Source organism: Solanum dulcamara, chromosome 8 (genome assembly GCF_947179165.1).
Source record: "Solanum dulcamara chromosome 8, daSolDulc1.2, whole genome shotgun sequence".
NCBI lineage: Eukaryota > Viridiplantae > Streptophyta > Magnoliopsida > Solanales > Solanaceae > Solanum > Solanum dulcamara.
Genome location: NC_077244.1, coordinates 65,818,368 through 65,839,133, shown reverse-complemented (window position 1 = coordinate 65,839,133; position 20,766 = coordinate 65,818,368). Strand labels below are relative to the sequence as shown.

Genomic DNA, 20,766 nt, shown 5'->3' with positions numbered 1-20,766 from the left:
CTTTCAAGTACACCTGCAACACTTCCATCTTTACAAATATGATTAGCAAGATAAGTTGACAATCCACCATCTTCAAGATCAAATCTATCAAATGCACTCTCAAAATATTATGCAGCATCCAACATCAAGTAGGTCGAATTCCACCGGGTTGAAACATCTAAACATAATGACTTCTTACTGTCTATATTTTTGAGTTCACAACATTCCGCAAATTTTCTAATTCTTGTGGCAGATTGTCTAACATATTTTACCATTTGCCTAACACGTTTGATAGATGGACCAACTTCTTTCATGCCATCTTGCACAATAAGATTCAAAATATGAGCCATACATCTCACGTGAAGATGGTTGCCACATTTCATGTTAGATCCCCAATTAACCATTTGTTTGTGTAACTCTGTCACCATGACATCATTAGAAGAAGCATTATCTACAGTTATAGTGATTATTTTCTCCAATTTCCAATCAAGCAAACACATACTAATACAACGGGCCATTTCGTCACCCTTATGACTAGTAACAACCTGAAAGTTTAAAATTCGTTTATGCAAAAGCCAATCACTATCAATAAAGTATACTGTCAAACACATATAATTTATTCTCTATATAGAAGTCCATGTGTCGGTGGTTAGACAAACTCTCGGTGATGTTTCTTTCAAATACTTCATAAACTTTTGTCTCTCTTCACCAAAAACTACATAATAATCCCTAGTCACTGTTCTACGGGAGGGAACTCGGAATAAAGGTTGGGTTTTTTTCATAAACTTCTTAAAACCTTCCTTTTCAACAAAACGAAAAGGAAGCTCATCAAGGATTAACATCTCAATTAAAGCCCTTCGAGATACCTCTTGATCAAAATTCCAAATTATCCCATCACGCATTTCACCTTCTAATGGAAAGTTTAAATTTGATTGTTTATACTTAGAATTGGAAGTGTTAACCTTATTTGGATTTTTAGGACAAGTTTTCAAATGTTTATTCAGTCCACTTGTTCCATTTTTAGTTGAATAAGCTAAGAGAACTTTACCACAATGCTTGCACTTTGCTTTATTAATTCCATCTTCTATGAGCTTATCATAATGCGGCCAAGTAGCAAATCTTGATTCAATAGCTTTCCTCTTCACAGTCACTGATTGTTGTTCAACTTCCGGTGTTGAATCAAGAGACTAAGTAAGAGCCAGAGGTGCGACATTAGTTATTCGACTTGATTTATCTTCCATCTAAACATAAAAGAGATTACAAATATTATAAGACATAAATTGGAAGTGTAAAACAAAATAAAAAAAGAACAGATATCATCTTGCTCACCTCTGAATAGTGAATTCTGATAGAACAATTTGCGCTAAACCTATGTAACAATTCCACAAAAAGATTAGACCTTAGGTTCTATTGATTCTGAAAATTCCACAAGATAGAACAACTTGATAAAATGAGAAGATTTTTTTTTTGTTGTTGTTCTGAAAACTGAAAATTATGCCCCACTGGCACTGGATACGCTGGTAACATTTTTAGATCAGCAGTTGCGTGCATTCATGTTTAGGATTTAGGCAAAATTGTTGTTTTGTTGTACTTGCATGTGTTCTTCATAATATATTATCAAAAGCCCCTTAAATGAAGCATGAGCAGATGAAGATGGTATCAAAAGTTTTAAAAACATCTTTGTAATGTGACATTGTGACTCAATTTCATCCTTGTAAACACCGTTCGTTTATTTTTTTAAAATGGAACACTTAATATTCTTATACAATAAAAATCCTATGCAAAAATTAACATTAATCATACAACACCTTTACTGTGAAGGGCGAGCAGAGAAATCTGAAGACGCTATGTCGGCACGTCGCTACCTCTATGATTTGTGAAGGAGTGAACTGTGAAGCACTGAAAGGCTGAAGCCTGAAAGTTGTGAAGGAGACCAAGGACTGAAGCACTGATTCACTGAAGACTGAAGAGTGACATCGTCAAATGCTCGACATCTCCAATCTTAACGGCAAGTTTCAATATCATTGAAGATGGCAAGCCGCTAGCTGCAGCTGGTAGTGGTAGCTGCCTTTGTATTTGTGAATTATGAATACAAGTATACAACTAGGGGTGGGCGTTCACTTAGGGAGTTAGGGTTACTTAGGATTTCATTTGGGTTTGGACCTAAAAATTTATCGATAATGGGCCTTTTGCCCTTTTCTACACTCTTTTAGGCTTTAGCCCAACAGAATATATCAATATAATGGGCTGATAATTCTCATTTAAATTCGGTATTCGGTATTTCCCGAATACCGAACGGTATAAACATAAATAACGAATACCGAACCTGAATACCAAAAATATAATTTTTGGTATCGAATACCGAATCGAATTACCGAATTACCGAATACCGAAATACTGAAGTAGCCAGTTCGGTTCGGTAATTCGGTTTTCGGTATTTTATGTCCACCCCTAGCCACTGGCACCTGCCAATGGTGATGATGCTGATGTCTCTCCTGCTATATCACCTGACAATGGTGGTCATACTTCAACAGAGATTGAGCCACAAAATGCCATTACTGATTATACTAACATTTCTATTGAACAAGCTCTATTGCAGACTATTCTTCCTTTTGTTATGAATGCAAGGCCAACTAGGATTACTAAGAAGCCTGGATGGATGAATGACTACATCTCCAATGCTAGTCATGATGGAACTAGCAATTATCCCATAAATAGATATGTGTCATATGCAGCAACATCAAATCAGTACAGGGATTATTTAGCTAAATTCTCAGATTTGTCTGAACCAAAAACCTTTAAGGAAGCATCAAAAGACAACAGATGGATAGAAGCCATAAAGTAAGAAATTAAAGCTTTGGAAGAAAACCACACTTGGAAGATTGTTGACCTCCCAAGTGGAAAGAATGATGTAGGCTTAAGGTGGGTGTACAATATCAAGTATAAAGCAAATGGAGATGTTGAAAGATTCAAGGCAAGGTTAGTGGCAAAAGGGTATAGTCAAAAGGAAGGCCTCAACCATCATGAAACCTTCTTTCTAGTGGCAAAGATGATCATTGTGAGGTCTGTGATTGCACTAGCAGCATCAAATGGATGGAATCTTCATCAAGTAGATGTATATAATGCATTTCTATAGGGAGACCTATATGATGAGGTATATATGGAGCTTCCAAAGGGTTTTAAGAAACAAGGAGAGACCAAAGTGTGCAAACTGTTGAAGTCCTTATATGGCCTGAAACAGGCTTCAAGGTAATGGAACATAAAGTTGACTGATGCTTTGATAGTTGCAGGATTCACACAGAGTACATATGACTATTCTCTCTTCACAAAGAAATCATGTATTGACATTGTGATTATTTTAGTGTATGTAGATGACTTACTCATCACTAGAAACACCAGTAGCCTCATAGAAGAAGCTAAGAAAATTCTGCATCGTGACTTTAAAGTCAAGGACCTGGGAGAACTCAAATACTTCTTTGGGATTGAAATCCTAAGATCACAGTCTGACATCATCCTCAATCAAAGGAAATACACATTGGAACTCATATCAGAAATAGGCCTAGTAGGTACAAGACCAGTTGCCACACCATTAGAAGCTGGAAACAAACTGACCACTATGGAGTATGACAAGATTGTTGGAGCCAGGGATGATGAAATGTTAGAGGATGCTTCAAAATATCAAAGACTGATAGGCAAACTCCTCTACATCACCATTATAAGACCTGATATCAGTTTTGCAGTCCAAACACTGAGCCAATTTATGCAAGAACCAAAACAGTCACATTAGAAGGCAACCATTAGAGTGGTCAAGTACCTCAAAACTACACGAGGACGGGGCCTCATTTTTAGATCAAAACAGACACAAGAGCTGACTTGCTGGTGTGATTCAGACAGGGCAGCATGCCCAAACACAAGAAGATCCATTACAGGTTATGTAGTGAAGTTTGGAGAATCATTAATCTTCTGGAAGTCAAAAAAGCAACAAACTGTGTCAAAAAGCTCAGTTGAAGCTAAGTATAAGAGCATGACAGCAGTAGCAGCAGAAGTCACATGGCTGTTGGGATTGTTCAAGGAACTGGAGTACAAGTACATCAACCAGTAAAAATTTGGAGTGATAGTAAGGCAGCAGTCCAGTTGGCTGCGAATCCAGTGTATCATGAACGCACTAAACACATAAAAATCGACTGCCACTTCATAAGGGATAAAATAAAAAAAGGAACAATCAGACCTGAGTTTGTGAGCACAAGTGATCAGCAAGCAGACCCATTGACAAAGGGGCTCAACAAGCAGCAACATTTATACTTGATTGCCAAGTTGGGAGTGTTGGATATTCTACACCCTCCAACTTGAGGGGGAGTATTGGATGATAACATGTAGAAATAATGTGTTGTAAGTGTAATGTTAGTTAGCAGTGTTAGTTAGCTAGTTAGCATTGTAGATGTAATGTTAGTTAGCATTGTTAGTTAGTTGTGGGCCCTACACTAATTAAAAGGGTTAGATGGTTAAGTGTAATTAGCTAAGTATAAAGAGGATTGTGTAGATATTTCTTTCTCTTACTCTCTCAATAAACTGTTTCTTCTTCTTCTTCCAAATCTTCTCTCTAGAAATCCCCTTTCTCAGAAGCTCTCCGATGGCCACTTTCACAATATCATTATATGTATGTACGGTCTAATGGGTTGTAAAGGAGTTGGGTAGGTTAGTTTGGAAGATAGTTAAAAAAATAAAATAATATATAGGTATAGTTATCATATGTTGTCATGATTGTTGTTGTATTTGGAAAAGATAAAGAAAAGAGTAACTGGAATTAAAAGGAGAAATGAGTTGAATTTGAAAAAATGGGCCTCAAATTGATCCAATTATGGACTGAAATAATAGGAAAAATACAATTAAAATTAAAATTTCAAGGGACCAGTTCCTTTGAGAAAATTTTCATCGACAATTCAAATTCGATGAATAAAATACGAGGAGAATCCAAATTAACTGATCAAGCTTCTTAATTTAACAAAGTAAAACAATTATCAAATTACCGAAACAAAAAATTAATTACTATTTAACTATAAAAAGTAAATACATATTTGAGTTAAACTCTACTTTTTGAGATGGTTTTTTTAAATTACTATTAAAATCAATAAATATAAAAACATATATTATACGTATATAAGGATATGTGTTATGTTTTTTTCAAATTACTATTAAAATCAATAAATATAAAAACATATATTATACGTATATAAGGGTATATATTTTAAGAAAAACGGCAAAAGTTGCTTGAAAAAGATTTTTTAAAGTTTTTTTAATTTTTTTAAATAATTATTTAAATTGTTTAAAATTAAAAAAAAATAAAAATTAATTTAATTATGAAGGGCTAAAATTGAGTGAACAGCAATTATCACATTTTGGTTAATTTGGTGCATGCACTAAAAAATATTTAAGTGCATGCATCAAACTAACCAAAATGTGACAATTGCAGGGGTTATGAAAGGATTCACTTCCAAGATAAACACAAATTTGGTCACCTAACGTTCTGTTTGGTTTGTTGAATCACCAAACAATTAATGTTTTACTTTCCTCAGGTATAGGGACATCATGTCTCCATCATTATGACTTAGGAATTTGACTAAATAAATATTTTGAGGAAATCTTGAGGGATTTGCGGGGATCTATCAATATCGACACTTTGGAATTTGACTCAATAAATAATTGAAATTTTGATCGAAGTAAGTCATTATCTAAATTAATTATTAAAATAGTATATTTTTTTAAAAAGATAAAATTAGTATAAATGTATTTCACAGTAATATATTAAATATTATTTTATTCATAAAATTCAACGGAAAAAACTGATAACGAACAAATTTAACGCACCATAAAATGTTACCACAAATAACATTTTCTATGACATTAACGAACTCTGACAACTTGAAATATTTGATATTTACCGTCATTATTCGGAGTCACGTTTTAAGGTTAAATATGTTACTCCAGTAACAACTCTTTACGATCCACTCACGGACAACCGCATCCTGCAAATTTAGAAGCAAATCCTGCAAATTGAGAATAATTTTATATATTTGGAAGATACGTACAAAAAAATACTATAAGTTATAATAATTAATAATTCAAGTATTTAAAAGGCATATACAAAAAAAATTATGATCAAAGAATAATAGACTAGGCTCTCGAAATTCGAACACTATCATATAAATCGAGAAAAATAAAATATGTTTTTTATAAATTTATTTTTAATCCTATATATTTTTTTATTAATTTTTTTTTATTTTTACACATAATAAATCCTCAAATAACGCATAAAAGATTTTTACGGAATATTCTTCTATATCCATACATTTCCTCCTATTTGAAGAATCGCATACACGTTTTCGAGAGATATATTTTTATAATTCATTATATATGTTACATTAGTTATATGACTCTTTCACAAGCGATCAATACATTGTAACATGCACAAGAAATTTTTGTAGTATAATTTTGATTCATTCAGATTATAAGTATACATAAAAGATTATTTTCTCGTATGTCCTTAACTTGATTCTAAAAAAGTCATTACTATGAGTAACGTATTAACATAATCCGAATAATGATTTTAAATGTCAAAATGTTAGTTACTTGTACTTTCTTTTGAATATTTTTACATGTATAAGGTGTTAGTATGATATAATTGAGAAATTTCTTAAAAAATCGAAGTCACAATTCTCTATTATATAAATATATTTAAATTAAAATCGATCAAACTATAATTATCGATTTATCATATCATAAATATCAAAATCAAACTATATATACCGAATCATATAAATTAATTTAATATGATAATATATATTATTTTTAAAATTCAAAAATTAAAATTGCTGAATCAAAATTTTCAATATCGTACCGTTTCATGCGACCCCTAGTTGTGAGTGTCTCTTTCTTAATTACATTCAGTCATCTACAGAAATATATTAAGAAAAGGAAAAGAAAATTCATTATACCCATTGATGTCTTTATCCATATATGGCTTTATTTAATTTGTTCTTCCTTAATATTTGAAAAATCTCTTTTCTTGTTAATTTGTGCGTTCATCATTAATTAAGTTGACAACTTTAAGCCAGTTTTTCAACTAGATCCACAGTGACAAAGACACGTTGCCATATTTCTACAGTACAAAGTAACTAAAATCTAATTGGATTTAATCTACATTTTCAAACACACCTTTGAAAAAAATATATAAAAAATAGCAAATTTCCCAATATAAATAGTCATGAGTAAATTTAATTTTTCCAACTCATTCAAAACATATAAAAAGAAGAACATTACAAATGGGAAAAAGCAAGGTTCTTGTTGTAGGTGGAACCGGTTATATAGGCAGGAGGATTGTGAAAGCTAGTTTAGCTCAAGGACATACAACGTATGTCCTGCAACGATCGGAGATCGGCCTCGACATTGACAAACTACAAATGTTGTTGTCATTCAAGGAGCAAGGTGCTCAACTTGTCGAGGCCTCGTTCTCCGACCACCGGAGCCTAGTGGAGGCCGTGAAAGAGGTGGATGTTGTTATATGCACCATGTCCGGGGTGCATTTCAGAAGTCACAATATCTTGTTGCAACTCAAGTTGGTTGACGCCATCAAAGAAGCCGGAAATATTAAGGTATACTCTTATTTCTTGTTCAAATTCTCTTGATTTAGGAATCTAGAAATATTTTGTGATGAACATACAGAAATAATCAAATTATTACTTTTTTTCCAAAATTTATGATTGCACCAACTATAAAAAAAGACCTCATGATAGTCAATATGGGGCCTCAATCTTCAATCGTGGCATAATTCGACTAAATTTTGTAATTATTATATGTGAACAAATATTAATGAGGTGCCAAAATTAGTGGAAGATGAGATTTGTGTTATCAAAGTTGGTGAATTTTTATGTTTAACTTGTTCTTTAATTATGGTTGAAAAAGCTCATAAAGATCTTTAAATTTTAAATATGATAAATGTCACTCCTCTAAATATACACAAAAAAATAGAGAGAAGATGAAGTTGGTTGGATATGGGTGATGAAACTTTGACTTGACTCATAAGGCGGCTAATTAATTAAATTACTAATATTTATTCACCCTCAATCATTGTTCTCTAAGTTGTAGTCTACACTCTTCAGTAATTCTCCCAAGGTTGTAGATGAGATACTCCTCCGTTCAACATCAGTATTGACATGACATAAGAATTAAAAAACATAAGAGTAATTTTACCAAATTAGTCTTATTAAATGTAAGTCATTTAAACATTGAAAATAAATATCAGTATTTAATAGCAAAAATAAAATAGATAGAATATAGTAAACTATTCATTGGTTTTACAAAATGAATAAATATTATTGGACATTTCAAAATAGTACAGTTTAATGCTTTCATCACAGTTAATCCATTATTACGTCAGCAAACTAATTTAATTAAAAGTTATCTTTAATTTGCACATCCACAGACTATTATTAAAAGAAAAAAAGATCAACATAAATGATTATTTATTATCTACCACTATTTCATTTGTACATAAACTTTTTCCCCTTCACTTTTGTTTGTTCACGATAGACTTTAATTTGCACAGATGTTAAGGAATAATAAATGAGTACATATGTATTTTATCATGATATTCATATAATGAATTGGTGTGTGGGATTTAATAAATTGGAGAAAGGATTTGAAATGAATAGTTAGTGTTAAGGTCTAAGGGTAAAATAGAAAAAATAAATTATCATATGTTAATGTAGATAATTGAATGTGAAAGGTTATTTTTAGTATAATGGATAAGTAAATATAATGCAGCGGTTCTTGCCATCAGAATTTGGTATGGATCCAGCACTAATGGGAGATGCAATAGAACCAGGAAGAGTGACATTTGATGAGAAAATGAAAGTGAGAAAAGCGATAGAAGAAGCTCATATTCCTTACACTTACATTTCTGCTAATTGCTTTGCTGGTTATTTTGTTGGCAACCTGTCTCAACTTGGAACTCTTGTTCCTCCTAAACACAAAGTTTGCCTGTATGGAGATGGCAATGTTAAAGGTACCACACATTTTACTTTTCTTAAAAAAATTATCTCTCCATTTTTTATTTGATATGATGACGGATGGTATTTGATTCAATAGGAAGTTTAAGAAAAAAACACAAACTTTTGATTATTATTAAATAAAAATATGTACAACTTTTGTTTCATATTACTTGTCCTCTTTTTCTTTTATATATTTCTTAAGAAATTATAAATAAAAAGAATACTTTTATTAATTTACCCTTTTAACTTTTTTAAATACATTCTATTTATGTACCTTATTCATCAATATTAAATTTAATAATGGAGGAATTTTTTAAAGATTTTATAATATTTATACAAGTGATCAATAATGTTTACACTTTATAAAAGAATTAATTTTAATGACAAGATAAAAAATTTAATTAATTTTATCTTAATTTTATAAATTAACAAGTAATTTAAGACTTGTAATTTCAATAATGTCGACAAGTAATATATGACATGGAAGTAGTAACATTTCTATATATGGCTATATATAAGAACGTATAATTAAAGATACTAAAAGGGTGAAATGGGTTGTTAAAGTCAAAAGAGTTTTCAAAATATAAAAAAGTTATCATTCTCTTTTTAAATAGATTTAAAAATAGATACCGTTGTATAAAATGGAATGAATGGAGTAGCTTTTATTATAGTTTTTATATTTTGTAAAATTTGACTCTCTTTTTTTTTCTTATTCGGGTTATTATTTTTATAGTGGTGTACATGGATGAAGATGACGTGGCAACATACACTATAAAAAGCATAGATGATCCAAGGACAATGAACAAGACAGTGTACCTTAGACCACCAGAAAACATTCTGTCTCAAAGGGAATTGATAGCCAAGTGGGAAAAGCTTAAAGGAACAGAACTTGAGAAAATCAGCATCTCTGAACAAGACTTCCTATCTTCCATGAAAGGTACTAAATTCTCTCCGTCCAAACACAATTAGATTTTCAATTTATGCGATACATTTTGACTCGATAAAGAAATTAAGGATGAAAATTATTTTTGAAACTTGTAGTGTTAAATATACGATAACATTTGTATAACTAAGATTTTTGTTGGGTGTGCAAACTAAGTTTCATACTAATAGCAGAAAAGATTGGGAAGGTACATATAAGGTATGAGATGTTTTAATGGTGTGAAGCCTTTTGAGGAAAAATTGTGCAGATTGACTCAAGGCAGACAATATCACATCATGTTAAGAGTATTTTTAAAATGATTAAGCTCAATAATTAAAAGTTGTGTCCGTTTTAAACATGCGATGCCATTTTTATTAAAGATAAAATAAGAAGTTTAAAGAGAAATTGTATCATTCTTAACAGTTTGAGGGTACTTCTTATTTTCTAGGATTTAAATAATTTGATCTTTGCTATTATTTCAAGAAGATCTTATATAATATATTTTACTAGTAAGTATCTGATTGATGCTTGCAAAAGTGAAGTGCATTAATGTAGTTCAAAAGAATCTGGTGAAACTGCACTCTGAAAATTGTTCCCTCCTAGTTATGCTTTTCATTAATTTAATTTATGTACTAAAAGAATCTTTACTCACTTTTTCAAAAAAAACAAAATATAATAATTCAAAAACATTCGCTCCCAGTAAAACAAAAGAACAAGATTCATGTGCAATAGCGAAACGTTGTTTACATAGAACACAAAATATAACATTAAAAATCGTTTTCACAAGAAAACTTAATTATTATAATAAAATGTTATCATTGGTTGTCATAGAGGGATGTGACTTGATATTTGATGCAGAAATGGACTATGCTGGGCAGGTAGGAGTGGGACATTTCTACCACATATTCTATGAAGGTTGTTTAACTAACTTTGAAATTGGACAAAATGCTGAAGAAGCCTCTGCCCTCTACCCTGAAGTTCGTTATACTCGTATGGACGAATATCTAGCACGCTATCTTAATTAGCTTTTCTCTTCAATTTCATCGATATGTTTGTATTTCGCGTTTCTTCAAAAATTTCAGCAAATAATGTACTACTATGTAATAATCTTGTGTGAACAGAACAATAATCGATAAAGTCATATATAGCTACTTCTAGAGTTCAAATCGAAATTAATGGAATCTTCTTTGAGCTTATAAAGATTCATATCCATCTTTTGTTCTTTCTCCACGATGTAATTAGACGTTGGCAGCTCTATGTTGTTGTCCCGGTTCTCTCCAGGTACGGTGTAATCCATTAAATTTGACAGAGGTGAATTGAAAGCAATGAGATGAGCTCTTGTTGCTTCCGGTTCACTAGGAGAGTTCATGTTGACTGGGAGGCTCTTCTGAGCTTTATCTAATATTGCTTGCAAATACTTACCCTGTGCTTCTATTCTCATTTGCAATTTCTGTTGCACCTGTGTAGCGAGAGTTAATGTAGCTATTAGAATGAGTGACCTAAAGCCAAATGAATGTTTTCTCAGCCACTAAACTAAATATAGTTGATAAGTATATCACGTTGAAATGAAACACCGGTGCTCGAAGAACAGGATTAGGATTACTACTTCACAAATCATCAATTCCGGTGTTTGTATGTTTTCATGGTTTACACTCACTGGGAATATGAATGGTGCTAGTAAATAAGTTTATGCATACCTGAAGCTGCTCCTGTAATCTTTTCTGACACATTACTGTCTCCGCGATTGGGACTTCTCTGTTTAGACAGTTATCATTAGCGAGAAGTCAATAGTTTAGCCGAGTAAACAAAATGCATCAAGGTAAAAAAGCACAATATGTCACCTACCCTTGCATAAAGTTCATACTTAATGAAGAGATACTGGGGCCTGAGGAATGCAAACTAAATTGTCCAGAGGAGTCCCCTGTGAAATTGGAGAGCACAATGCAATCATGATAAGATTTCCTCCTAACGAATCAACACACGAGAAGCCTTAATGAACAGCAAAAATTCAATATAACATCCCCTTTGTATTCTCAAAATTTATAGCAAACTCACCACTGTTCTCTTTGTTTGCATCCGCTGCATTTTGTTTCTTGGCCTGCTGTCCAAGTCTATACTTCTGAAAATACAAAGAGAAAAAACATCCAAAGTGGTTATCAGAGAGAAGAAAATTTGAAAAATCGAGGCTTAGAAACAACTTTTATTACCTGCAAATGACTCTTCAAGTGGTATAGTGTCAAACCCTTCAATCCCATTAACCTCAGTACTGATTTAGGAGTTGCTTCTGTAAATCCAAACCTTCCATCAAACATTGCCGTGCGTATAACCAAAAAATGACTCCAAATGCAAGTATTCACTTAGCACAACCAAGTAAATGCCTGTAAAATTCATATTTTAACTATCTAGTTTACCTCCTGAAGCAAATCTATCCAAGTCAAAGGTGAACAGAGATATCTCAATTTGCACAATTGACTGTCTTGACATAATTTCGGTCCTTTCCACATATTCCTGAGTTAATTTCTCAAACGGGCACTCAACTATCAACTTTTTTATGTCAGAATCGACATTGATCTAAAAGAAGATCAATGAACAAAATTGGGTCACTCTAATGGTTGACTCATTGAGATTAAGTCCTTTCTACTGAAACTGTGAAAGCACATAACATGGAAAATACTCATTCAATTGATAAAGTAACAGTCGAGAGCTAAAAGGGCTGCAGAAAGTACTATTTTATCCAAACAATCTTATGAAGCTGATGGTCCAACTGATCTTTCTGCAACTGTATCTTTCTACTGCATATATCGAAAACCACTACAAACCAACTTGCAAAACCTAAAATGAATCAAAGAATCACTCGAATCGGAGTAGGACAACTATTCGTTACTACCTAAAAGATGCACTATTGTGATTCAGTAATTGTCTTTCGAAAACAACCTCTCTAATCTACCTTGTAGACCTACCTCTCTAATCTACCTTGTAGACCTACTGAGTATATTATTGTTGTTGTTTTTGTAAGTGAATTCAGCAATTCCCAACTCAGAAAGTAGAAAAGGATGGCCAAACAATTAGCTAATTTATTAGGAAAAAAATGAAACAAAGGTATAAAAAATAAAAGAGACTACTCACTATGAGGACCACCAAGCTTAGTGACAGCATCCACAAATTGTTGATGTAATTCAGCAGTCCACCTCAATCTTGGCTTTGGGTCTCTTGTCATCACCACCCCATCATTTTCATACAAATAATTTCCCCCTCTTCCCACCCCATCACTTGCATTATACATACTATTCCCACAAACACTGAATTTTCAGCACAAAAAATAGAAATTCTTTGAGTTCAATATTCCAAGAATTCTCAATGATCAGAAGGATACAAATTAAATAAAGAGAAGAAGAGAATCAAATGGAGTTTCCATTTGACATACTTAAAATAAATAAAGATGTCTCTTCTGATAGTTTAATATTTTTAAATGAAAAAGTACAACGTATAATTAAATATTAAAGTAAGGAGCGATACTTATTATTTGTCTCTCATGAAAAAATATCAACAAAAATAATTTTACATATTTAACCTAAGAGAAACATTCCAACACTAATTCATGTTACAAAAGAATGTAAATAAGATGTATGTGAACCAGCGACAAAATCAATATTTTCACTAACTGAATTCGGAGAAAAAGGTCAAAAAATGTTTAACATTTATTATACATATATAATAAAAAATAAATTTAATTAAAAATATATTTTTCGATCGAATAAAATTTTTCTCGATCATTCTCAACTCCGCCCCTAAAATTAACTCTGTTACATGGAGATATAATTGTGGTATCAATTTGGAATAAAGAAAACGACACGGAGAGGAAACGTCGGCGAGGAATCTGAAGAGACATAAGCGCCGATAAATATTTTATTTTATTTTGGTTTAAAGGATGACACATTCCATCCAGCTTTTCACAGTCTATGAATAATATATGAAATAATGCACCATCATAAATTGATATCGCATCATATCAATATTAATTTATTAATTATAGCAAAATAAAAATAATACTATTAATTAACTGTAATGAGAGAAACAACCTCTTTTAATTGTGAATAATGAAAGCAAATATTTTCTATGTATTTACTTTACATGACTATAGCTTAAAAGAAATATGTTACATAATTATCCACTTTCATCTCTCTCCTATTGATCATTATCTCACTTGTCTCTCTTCAAATATTCGTTTGATCCCCAATTTTTGCAACCATTAAACTTCAATACTTAGAATACTAATGAAATATTGAATAGGCATATGACGAAATTTGATTCAAATTGGAAATAGAAGAAGTATTTAAACTATCAAGGTAAAAAATCGAAGAATTTATGTAGCAGACCAAACTTGATGTTTTGTTACAAAGTGGAATATTCGCCGGCAAACGAGGGATAGAAGTATTTGTGTACTCACGTGCCACGTCCTTCCAATTACTGGATACCGACAATCCATATTTATTTATTTATTTCGTCAACAGTAAATCAAAGAATAAAAAATAAATATCTTTATACATACTAATTTTTTTTCACTTAATCATAACTAATAATCTATATCATCTATCTATCTATATTATTATAAAAATGTTGATTGACTAAAATATCCACTAAAAGTTGATTTAATTATTTGCTATTTTAAGTTAAAAAAATTTCCAATTAAAAAATCACTAATGAGTATAAATGTAATTTTGTATTATGACTAAACAAAACATGTTTCTATTAGAACTAAATTTATTGTAGGATACATATTATCCTATTAATACTAGGAACTTAACATTAAATCTATTTCAAGTAAACTATTAGTAGAAAATTTTTACACGTTTAATAATATTGATCGAACAAAATATTCATTAAATATTAAACGACTTTTATATCCTTAATGAGTAAATATTTAATAGTTATAACTTTAATTAATTTCAAAGTCCTAAATATTTTCATAATAATTAAATAACAATTATTTTAAAAAATAGTAAATGACAATTTTGTCTATTATAGAAAAATAGTAAATGATAATTATATCTATTATAGAGTTTTTCAATAAAGGCAATGTTCAATCAACAATTTAGTGAGATACATCCTTCCTTCATAATATTTTTTTCTAAATCCAAGATGATTCGAGACCCAACTCCTAGATGCTGGATCGAATATCAAATTGAGTGTCGAATCCCGAGTCAAAAATTGAGTTAAGATTTCAGGTGTCAAGGTTGAATCCCGAGTTAGGTGTCAGGGTGGGGGGTTTCATGTCGAGTGTCAAAGTTGGATTTCGGATCAAGAGTCAAGGTCCGATCCAGGTCAAATATCGAAGTGGTTCCTTAATTGATCGTTGCAGTCGAGTGTCGGGATCAAATCTCGATTCGAAAGTCAAATTTCGTGGTCTGGTCCTAATTCGAAAGTCGGACCCCAAATCAAAAGTTGGAGTTGGGTCCTATGTCAGAAGTCGGGATCGGGTCCTAGGTCAAATTCGGGGTCAGATCTCGATTCGCAAGTCAGATCGAGGGTCTGATGTTAGAGTCGAATCTCGAGTCAAAAGTCGAGGTCGGTCTCGAAGGATCGGGTGGAGTCAGATCCCGATTCAAAAATCGGGTGTAGGTTGAATCTCAGGTCGGAAGTCGGGTTTCGATAGGAAATTTGGATCGGATCCTAAGTAGGGAGTTGGTGTTGGAAGTGCGATCCTGAATCAGTGTCGGGTGTCTAGTGTCGAGGAAAGATATCGGGGGTGAATTTTGAGTCGGGTCTAGAGACGAATATCGAGATCAGATCTCGAGTCAAAATTTGGGTCTCGGATTAAGTCTTGGAACAAGTGTTGGATCGAAAAATGGGTCGGGAGTCAGGGTTAAATCTTGATTTGGAAGTAGAGTCCCTATTCAGTTTTAGGATGTCAGGGTCGAGTTCTGAATCGAGTGTTGGGATTGGAATTTGAATTAGTCATCAGAGTTCATTTTTGTATGATAATTATTAGAGAGTAACGTGCAAAGCACATTCATAAACACTAGTACTATATTAAAAGCATGAAGATCCTTAGAATATTGATTGAACTTTTTGCCCTTCATTAAAAAACCATCATTTAGATAAAATTGTCTTTTCACCATTCTTCTCAAATTATTATTTCATTATCTTTATTATATTTAATATTAACTATAAATATATTCTAAAATAATTGGTCAACTCCTGAATATTTGATAAATCCGATAGTATCTTAAATAATGAAAAATTATATGAATTCTAATTATATGAGATATCATAATATTCATGACTTTAAAAGTTTACATAAATATAACACTTTGATTTTCTAACTTTTTTTTTCGGAAATAAAGAAACGTACCCCAAATCTTGTGGGACTTAACTAATATTTACGGATCCAACTATAATAATTATATTTATTTATTTTCAAAATATTAAAGTATTTTTTCTTGCTAAATTATATTAGTTTGGAAACTACTGCATATATAGTTCACACTTGATAAAAACAATCATTTAATTATTTTTCTAATATAGAATTTTAAAATTAACTAAAATTTATATTATTAAATCCTTCCTTTTTTTGAAATATATAGAAAATTTTAATATTTAGGGAAATTCTTTTACTGCCTTTTTTTTTAATTAAAAAACAGTTACACTAATATAATAGAAAAATATAATATTTATCATAATATTTACGCTTTAAAATAAATTAAAGTCCTTATTTGATCTAGGTAAGAAATCATAATACTTAACACTTTTAAATTAGTTAGAATTTTACTACACATAAAAGAATAGTTTCTACAATAACAATCTTCTTCTACCTCTAGGTTTTCTTCTTATTTTGGTTTTGATTTAAGTGTCTTTATGCGTTTATTATCACATCTTTTATGTTTTTCTTTATTTTATTTACTTGATATCTTTAAAGATTATATGAATTATGCATAATCAATAATTGACAATGATTTCTTTTCTATTGATAATTTTTCGTGCTTTCTTTTTCAGTTGAAAATTGTTATCAAAAAGTTTGACGAAATAAATATGTTATCGCCGAATGAAATAGCTAGAAAAATCAAAGATTTATCTCTTTTTTTTCTTTTTCTTTGTCTAAATAACTAATTTCGGAGATCATTATTGTAGTTTTGAAATCATTCATTGAATGGTATTATAGAATGAGAATCTTAGAGTAAAAAAAATGCCTATAGATATTTTTTAAAAAAAAAATAAAAAAATTGATCTGAAATTTTTTATGTTTGTTATATCAGAGATACACAACATCTGATTCCAAAGATTAGTAGATAACGTTTGAGTATTTGTATAAGATTGTGTTTGAAATAGTTATAATATAAGAGTTTGTATCATATTGATATATAAACATATAGGAATAAAAAGAAGAGTTGTAGGACTCCATGTTCGACAAGCATAAATCGCATCTCTTGATACTCTGAGATAAATGTAAAAGTCAAAAAAAGGGGTCAAGGTTGGCAGCAAGTCAAAAAAAGGGGCCAAGGTTGGCAGCAACTTTGTTTGACAAAGTTGGCTGCAAATTTGGTTGACACGGTAAGAAAACGCGTATACGCGTTTTCTTTCTCCTATAAATAGGGTCTCTTGCCCTCATTTGAAATCATCCCAGAAAGAGAGAGTAAGAATACAAAGAGAATTATACACCAAGATAAATATTGTAGTCTTGAGTGTTCTCTTTAGTAGTTGTTCCTTTTACAAGAGAGAAGTGTTAATTGTTGTTTTCTCCTTGTATTTGAGAGTTGTGTACTCCATAAAAATATAGTGAGATCCTTCTACCCCGTGGTTTTTCCCTTCTATCATTTAGAGGGGTTTCCACGTAAAATTCTCGTGTCCAATTTATTTTCAATATTTTCATCATATCAAACTTTAGTTGTGGTGCTTCCTCCCCCAACAATAAACAATTAATAGAGATCGATTCCTCTTTTTCACTGTTTATCACATATTTTTTTACATTTTACTTAGTTCACTAAAATAATTTTAAAAAGTTCACCAATTATTTTAGGATAAACCTCTAGGTTTAAGTTCTTCTACTCATACTCAAACTTAATATTATTATTTTTGATCATAAAAGATTATGAATTTTTATTTATGATTATTTTTACTTGATATTCACTATCTAATAAAGAAAACATGAAAAAAAAAAGAGTGATACCATCATTATATTGAATTTCTTTCCTTCCCAAGCTTTTCTTTTAGAATTTAGAGTTCAAATTGTTTGAGTATCTTAAAAAAATATATTAATGTGAAAAAGAATAAAACAAAAAGATCACCGTTGTCATCTGATTGAAGAATCCATTTCATTGGAAGATAATCGTGAAAATCTAGAGAACTTTGGATTTTTTTGGACATAAAAAAAATTGTACTTCATCGCACATAAAAACATTAAATTTCTATTATTCCTCTTATATAATTTTTCTATTATTAATCTTTATATTTATTTACAACGTATTAAACGTTTCTATAATACACAAATTATTATTTACTATTTTTCTTAAAAAACTATCATGAAGTTGATGGTTAAATTTAATTATTTCTATATTGCTGCTTTACTTACATGCAAATCTATTTGTAACGAAATATGAAAAACAAAATTAGTTGCAAATTTTAGGACAAATTAACGATGAAGTTCAGAGCTAAATTTATTTTTCTGTTATGTTTGTTAAAGAATAAGTAAGCGCTAATTGTTACTAAAATCAATTATATCAGTCAACATATTTTAGATACTCAAGGATATTTAGGTTCTAAAATTTTGTTTCTTTTGCTTTTTAAATATATACTATGCTTAATCTTTTTTACAAGTTGTTTTCATTAACAGTTTAAATTAATTAAAATATTATGTAATATTCAAAAATACAAAAATAATCTTTATTTTATTGAAGAAAAAAACACGAATTTCAGTGAAAGATTTATATGTGTGATGATTTTTTTTGTCTTTCCTTACATGAATTATGTCATGTCAATTGTTACTTTGTAATATATTTTTTTCTTCTTGTTTTACAGTTTTGTTAATTGACGTGATAAGCACGTGCGAAGCACGTACACTAAATTAGTTATATTAATAGCATGAAGGACTTTAATAATGTTGTTTGAACTTTTTACCCTTTATTAAAAAAATTTGCTTTTGACAAAATTGTCTTTTCACTATTTTCCTTCAATTATTATACCATTATTTTAATGATATTAAATATTGACTATAACAAATATAACAAAAATTAAATGAAGATTTTTTTTTTATTATGCTTAAATTTTGAAGAATCTTTTTTCAACTAAAATAGACTTAATTTAAAAGAAATATAGTAAAAAAAAACTTTCAAAATAATAAGGAAAAAGTTTTTATAAAAAGGTCCAAAACAAAATAGACGTCGAGTAAAATATATATGGCCAAAAAAAGTCCAAAAAATTAGAAAAAATTTTTCTACTAACACTTGAATTACTAAGTTTATGGGACACTTTTAAATCAATTATGTTTCATTAAATTACTATTTGATTATCTTTATAATATTGACTCCTAAAATATATGGTAATGAAAAATAAAAGAGTCCTAAAATATATGGTAATAAGTGTTAGTATAATTAAGGTAGACTCCTAAAATATATGAATAGAAGAATTAGAAAAAGACTCCTAAAATACTTCATCCGTTCCTATTTACTTGTCAAATATTTCCTAATTTGATTTTTCTTTTTACTTGGCAATTTTGACAAATCAAAAAAGGACAATTTTTTTCTTTCTATTGTACCCTCAATTTATTAAAATGGTAAACTCATTATACCAATTATTTTTTTTCTTAATAAGTGCGTCAAATCAAAATTAAACAAGTAAATAGAAACATGTAACGACATGTCCCCTTCGTTAGGAATAAGCCAATGGAGAAGAATTTTGAGGCAGAAAACTTCGGATAGTAACTTCGAAAAAACTTAGGCTAAGCCAGACTTGGACGAATTCTGAGTCAGGTGAAGTCTAGGGTGATCATGTGAATGATGGAAGGTCAAACCTCTAATTTGATTGGATAGGTTGATAGCCAGGACGATACAGATCATTTACGGCATTGCAGAATCACATTCGGACGAGTAAAACTCCCAGAATCTAAGATGGCATGAAGGGTATATTTTAATACGTCTTTGGAAGGGGGGTGTTGCGAAATGGGGGCTTGGAGCACAAACTTTGAGCTCACTATTTCCGCATATCCCGCCAGAGCGTGACAAAGTCCAGAAATGATCTTTTTTTACAAAATCAGTCTCTTGGACTTTGAAAGGCGACCTAGGGCGAATTCTATCAAGTTTCCAATGATTTTCATGCTTAAGGTAAGGATTTTACTCCCAAAATTCATATTTTGATTCCTGGAACCTAGAAAGTATGGTGGGTAATCATTGGGTGAGGGTTTGAATTGAAAACCTATGGTGAAAAATAGACCTAGGGTGATGATAGGATCATGGGTTTGGCCTAGGGTGTGAATTGTGTTATCTTTCATGATAGTTAGGCCATTGTGTTGATCATTTATATGTATTTATTATTTTCTAGACCAAGAATGAGAAGAACGAACTTGAAAATGGAAGGTTCTTGCATTGTAAGGTTGTTGAAGCGTGAATTTGAGGTAGGTGATGGTCTAGTTTTCCGTATGTATTTCATATACTTATTAAATTGCTTCATGATATGCATGTGTGTATATGAATATGAAAACATACTAGATTATATGTGAAATGATCACTTGTTGACATGTTTTCTTGTGATGAACCTGTTCTTGATAATATAAATATTGTAAATACTGAATGAAATTGTGATTGTGGTATGCTTGGACCGGGTGTCAGG

The 20,766-nt window shown here is 30.8% G+C and overlaps 2 protein-coding genes across 2 annotated transcripts; one reads left to right on the top strand and one right to left on the bottom strand.

The window, feature by feature from the left end:
• The first annotated feature begins 7,251 nt into the window (after window positions 1-7,251).
• Window positions 7,252-11,171, top strand: LOC129901055 (isoflavone reductase homolog). Its single transcript, XM_055976173.1, has 4 exons — window positions 7,252-7,628; window positions 8,800-9,040; window positions 9,760-9,963; window positions 10,807-11,171. The coding sequence occupies exons 1-4, from the start codon at window positions 7,299-7,301 to the stop codon at window positions 10,971-10,973; spliced, it is 942 nt and encodes a 313-aa protein (XP_055832148.1). The 5' UTR covers window positions 7,252-7,298; the 3' UTR covers window positions 10,974-11,171.
• Window positions 11,087-13,354, bottom strand: LOC129901056 (myb family transcription factor PHL11-like). Its single transcript, XM_055976175.1, has 6 exons — window positions 13,075-13,354; window positions 12,156-12,232; window positions 12,004-12,067; window positions 11,794-11,869; window positions 11,646-11,703; window positions 11,087-11,407 (listed from the first exon to the last, which is right to left on the bottom strand). Exons 1-6 carry the CDS (start codon window positions 13,229-13,231, stop codon window positions 11,087-11,089), a joined length of 753 nt encoding a protein of 250 aa, XP_055832150.1. The 5' UTR covers window positions 13,232-13,354.
• Between the last annotated feature and the right edge of the window lie 7,412 nt (window positions 13,355-20,766).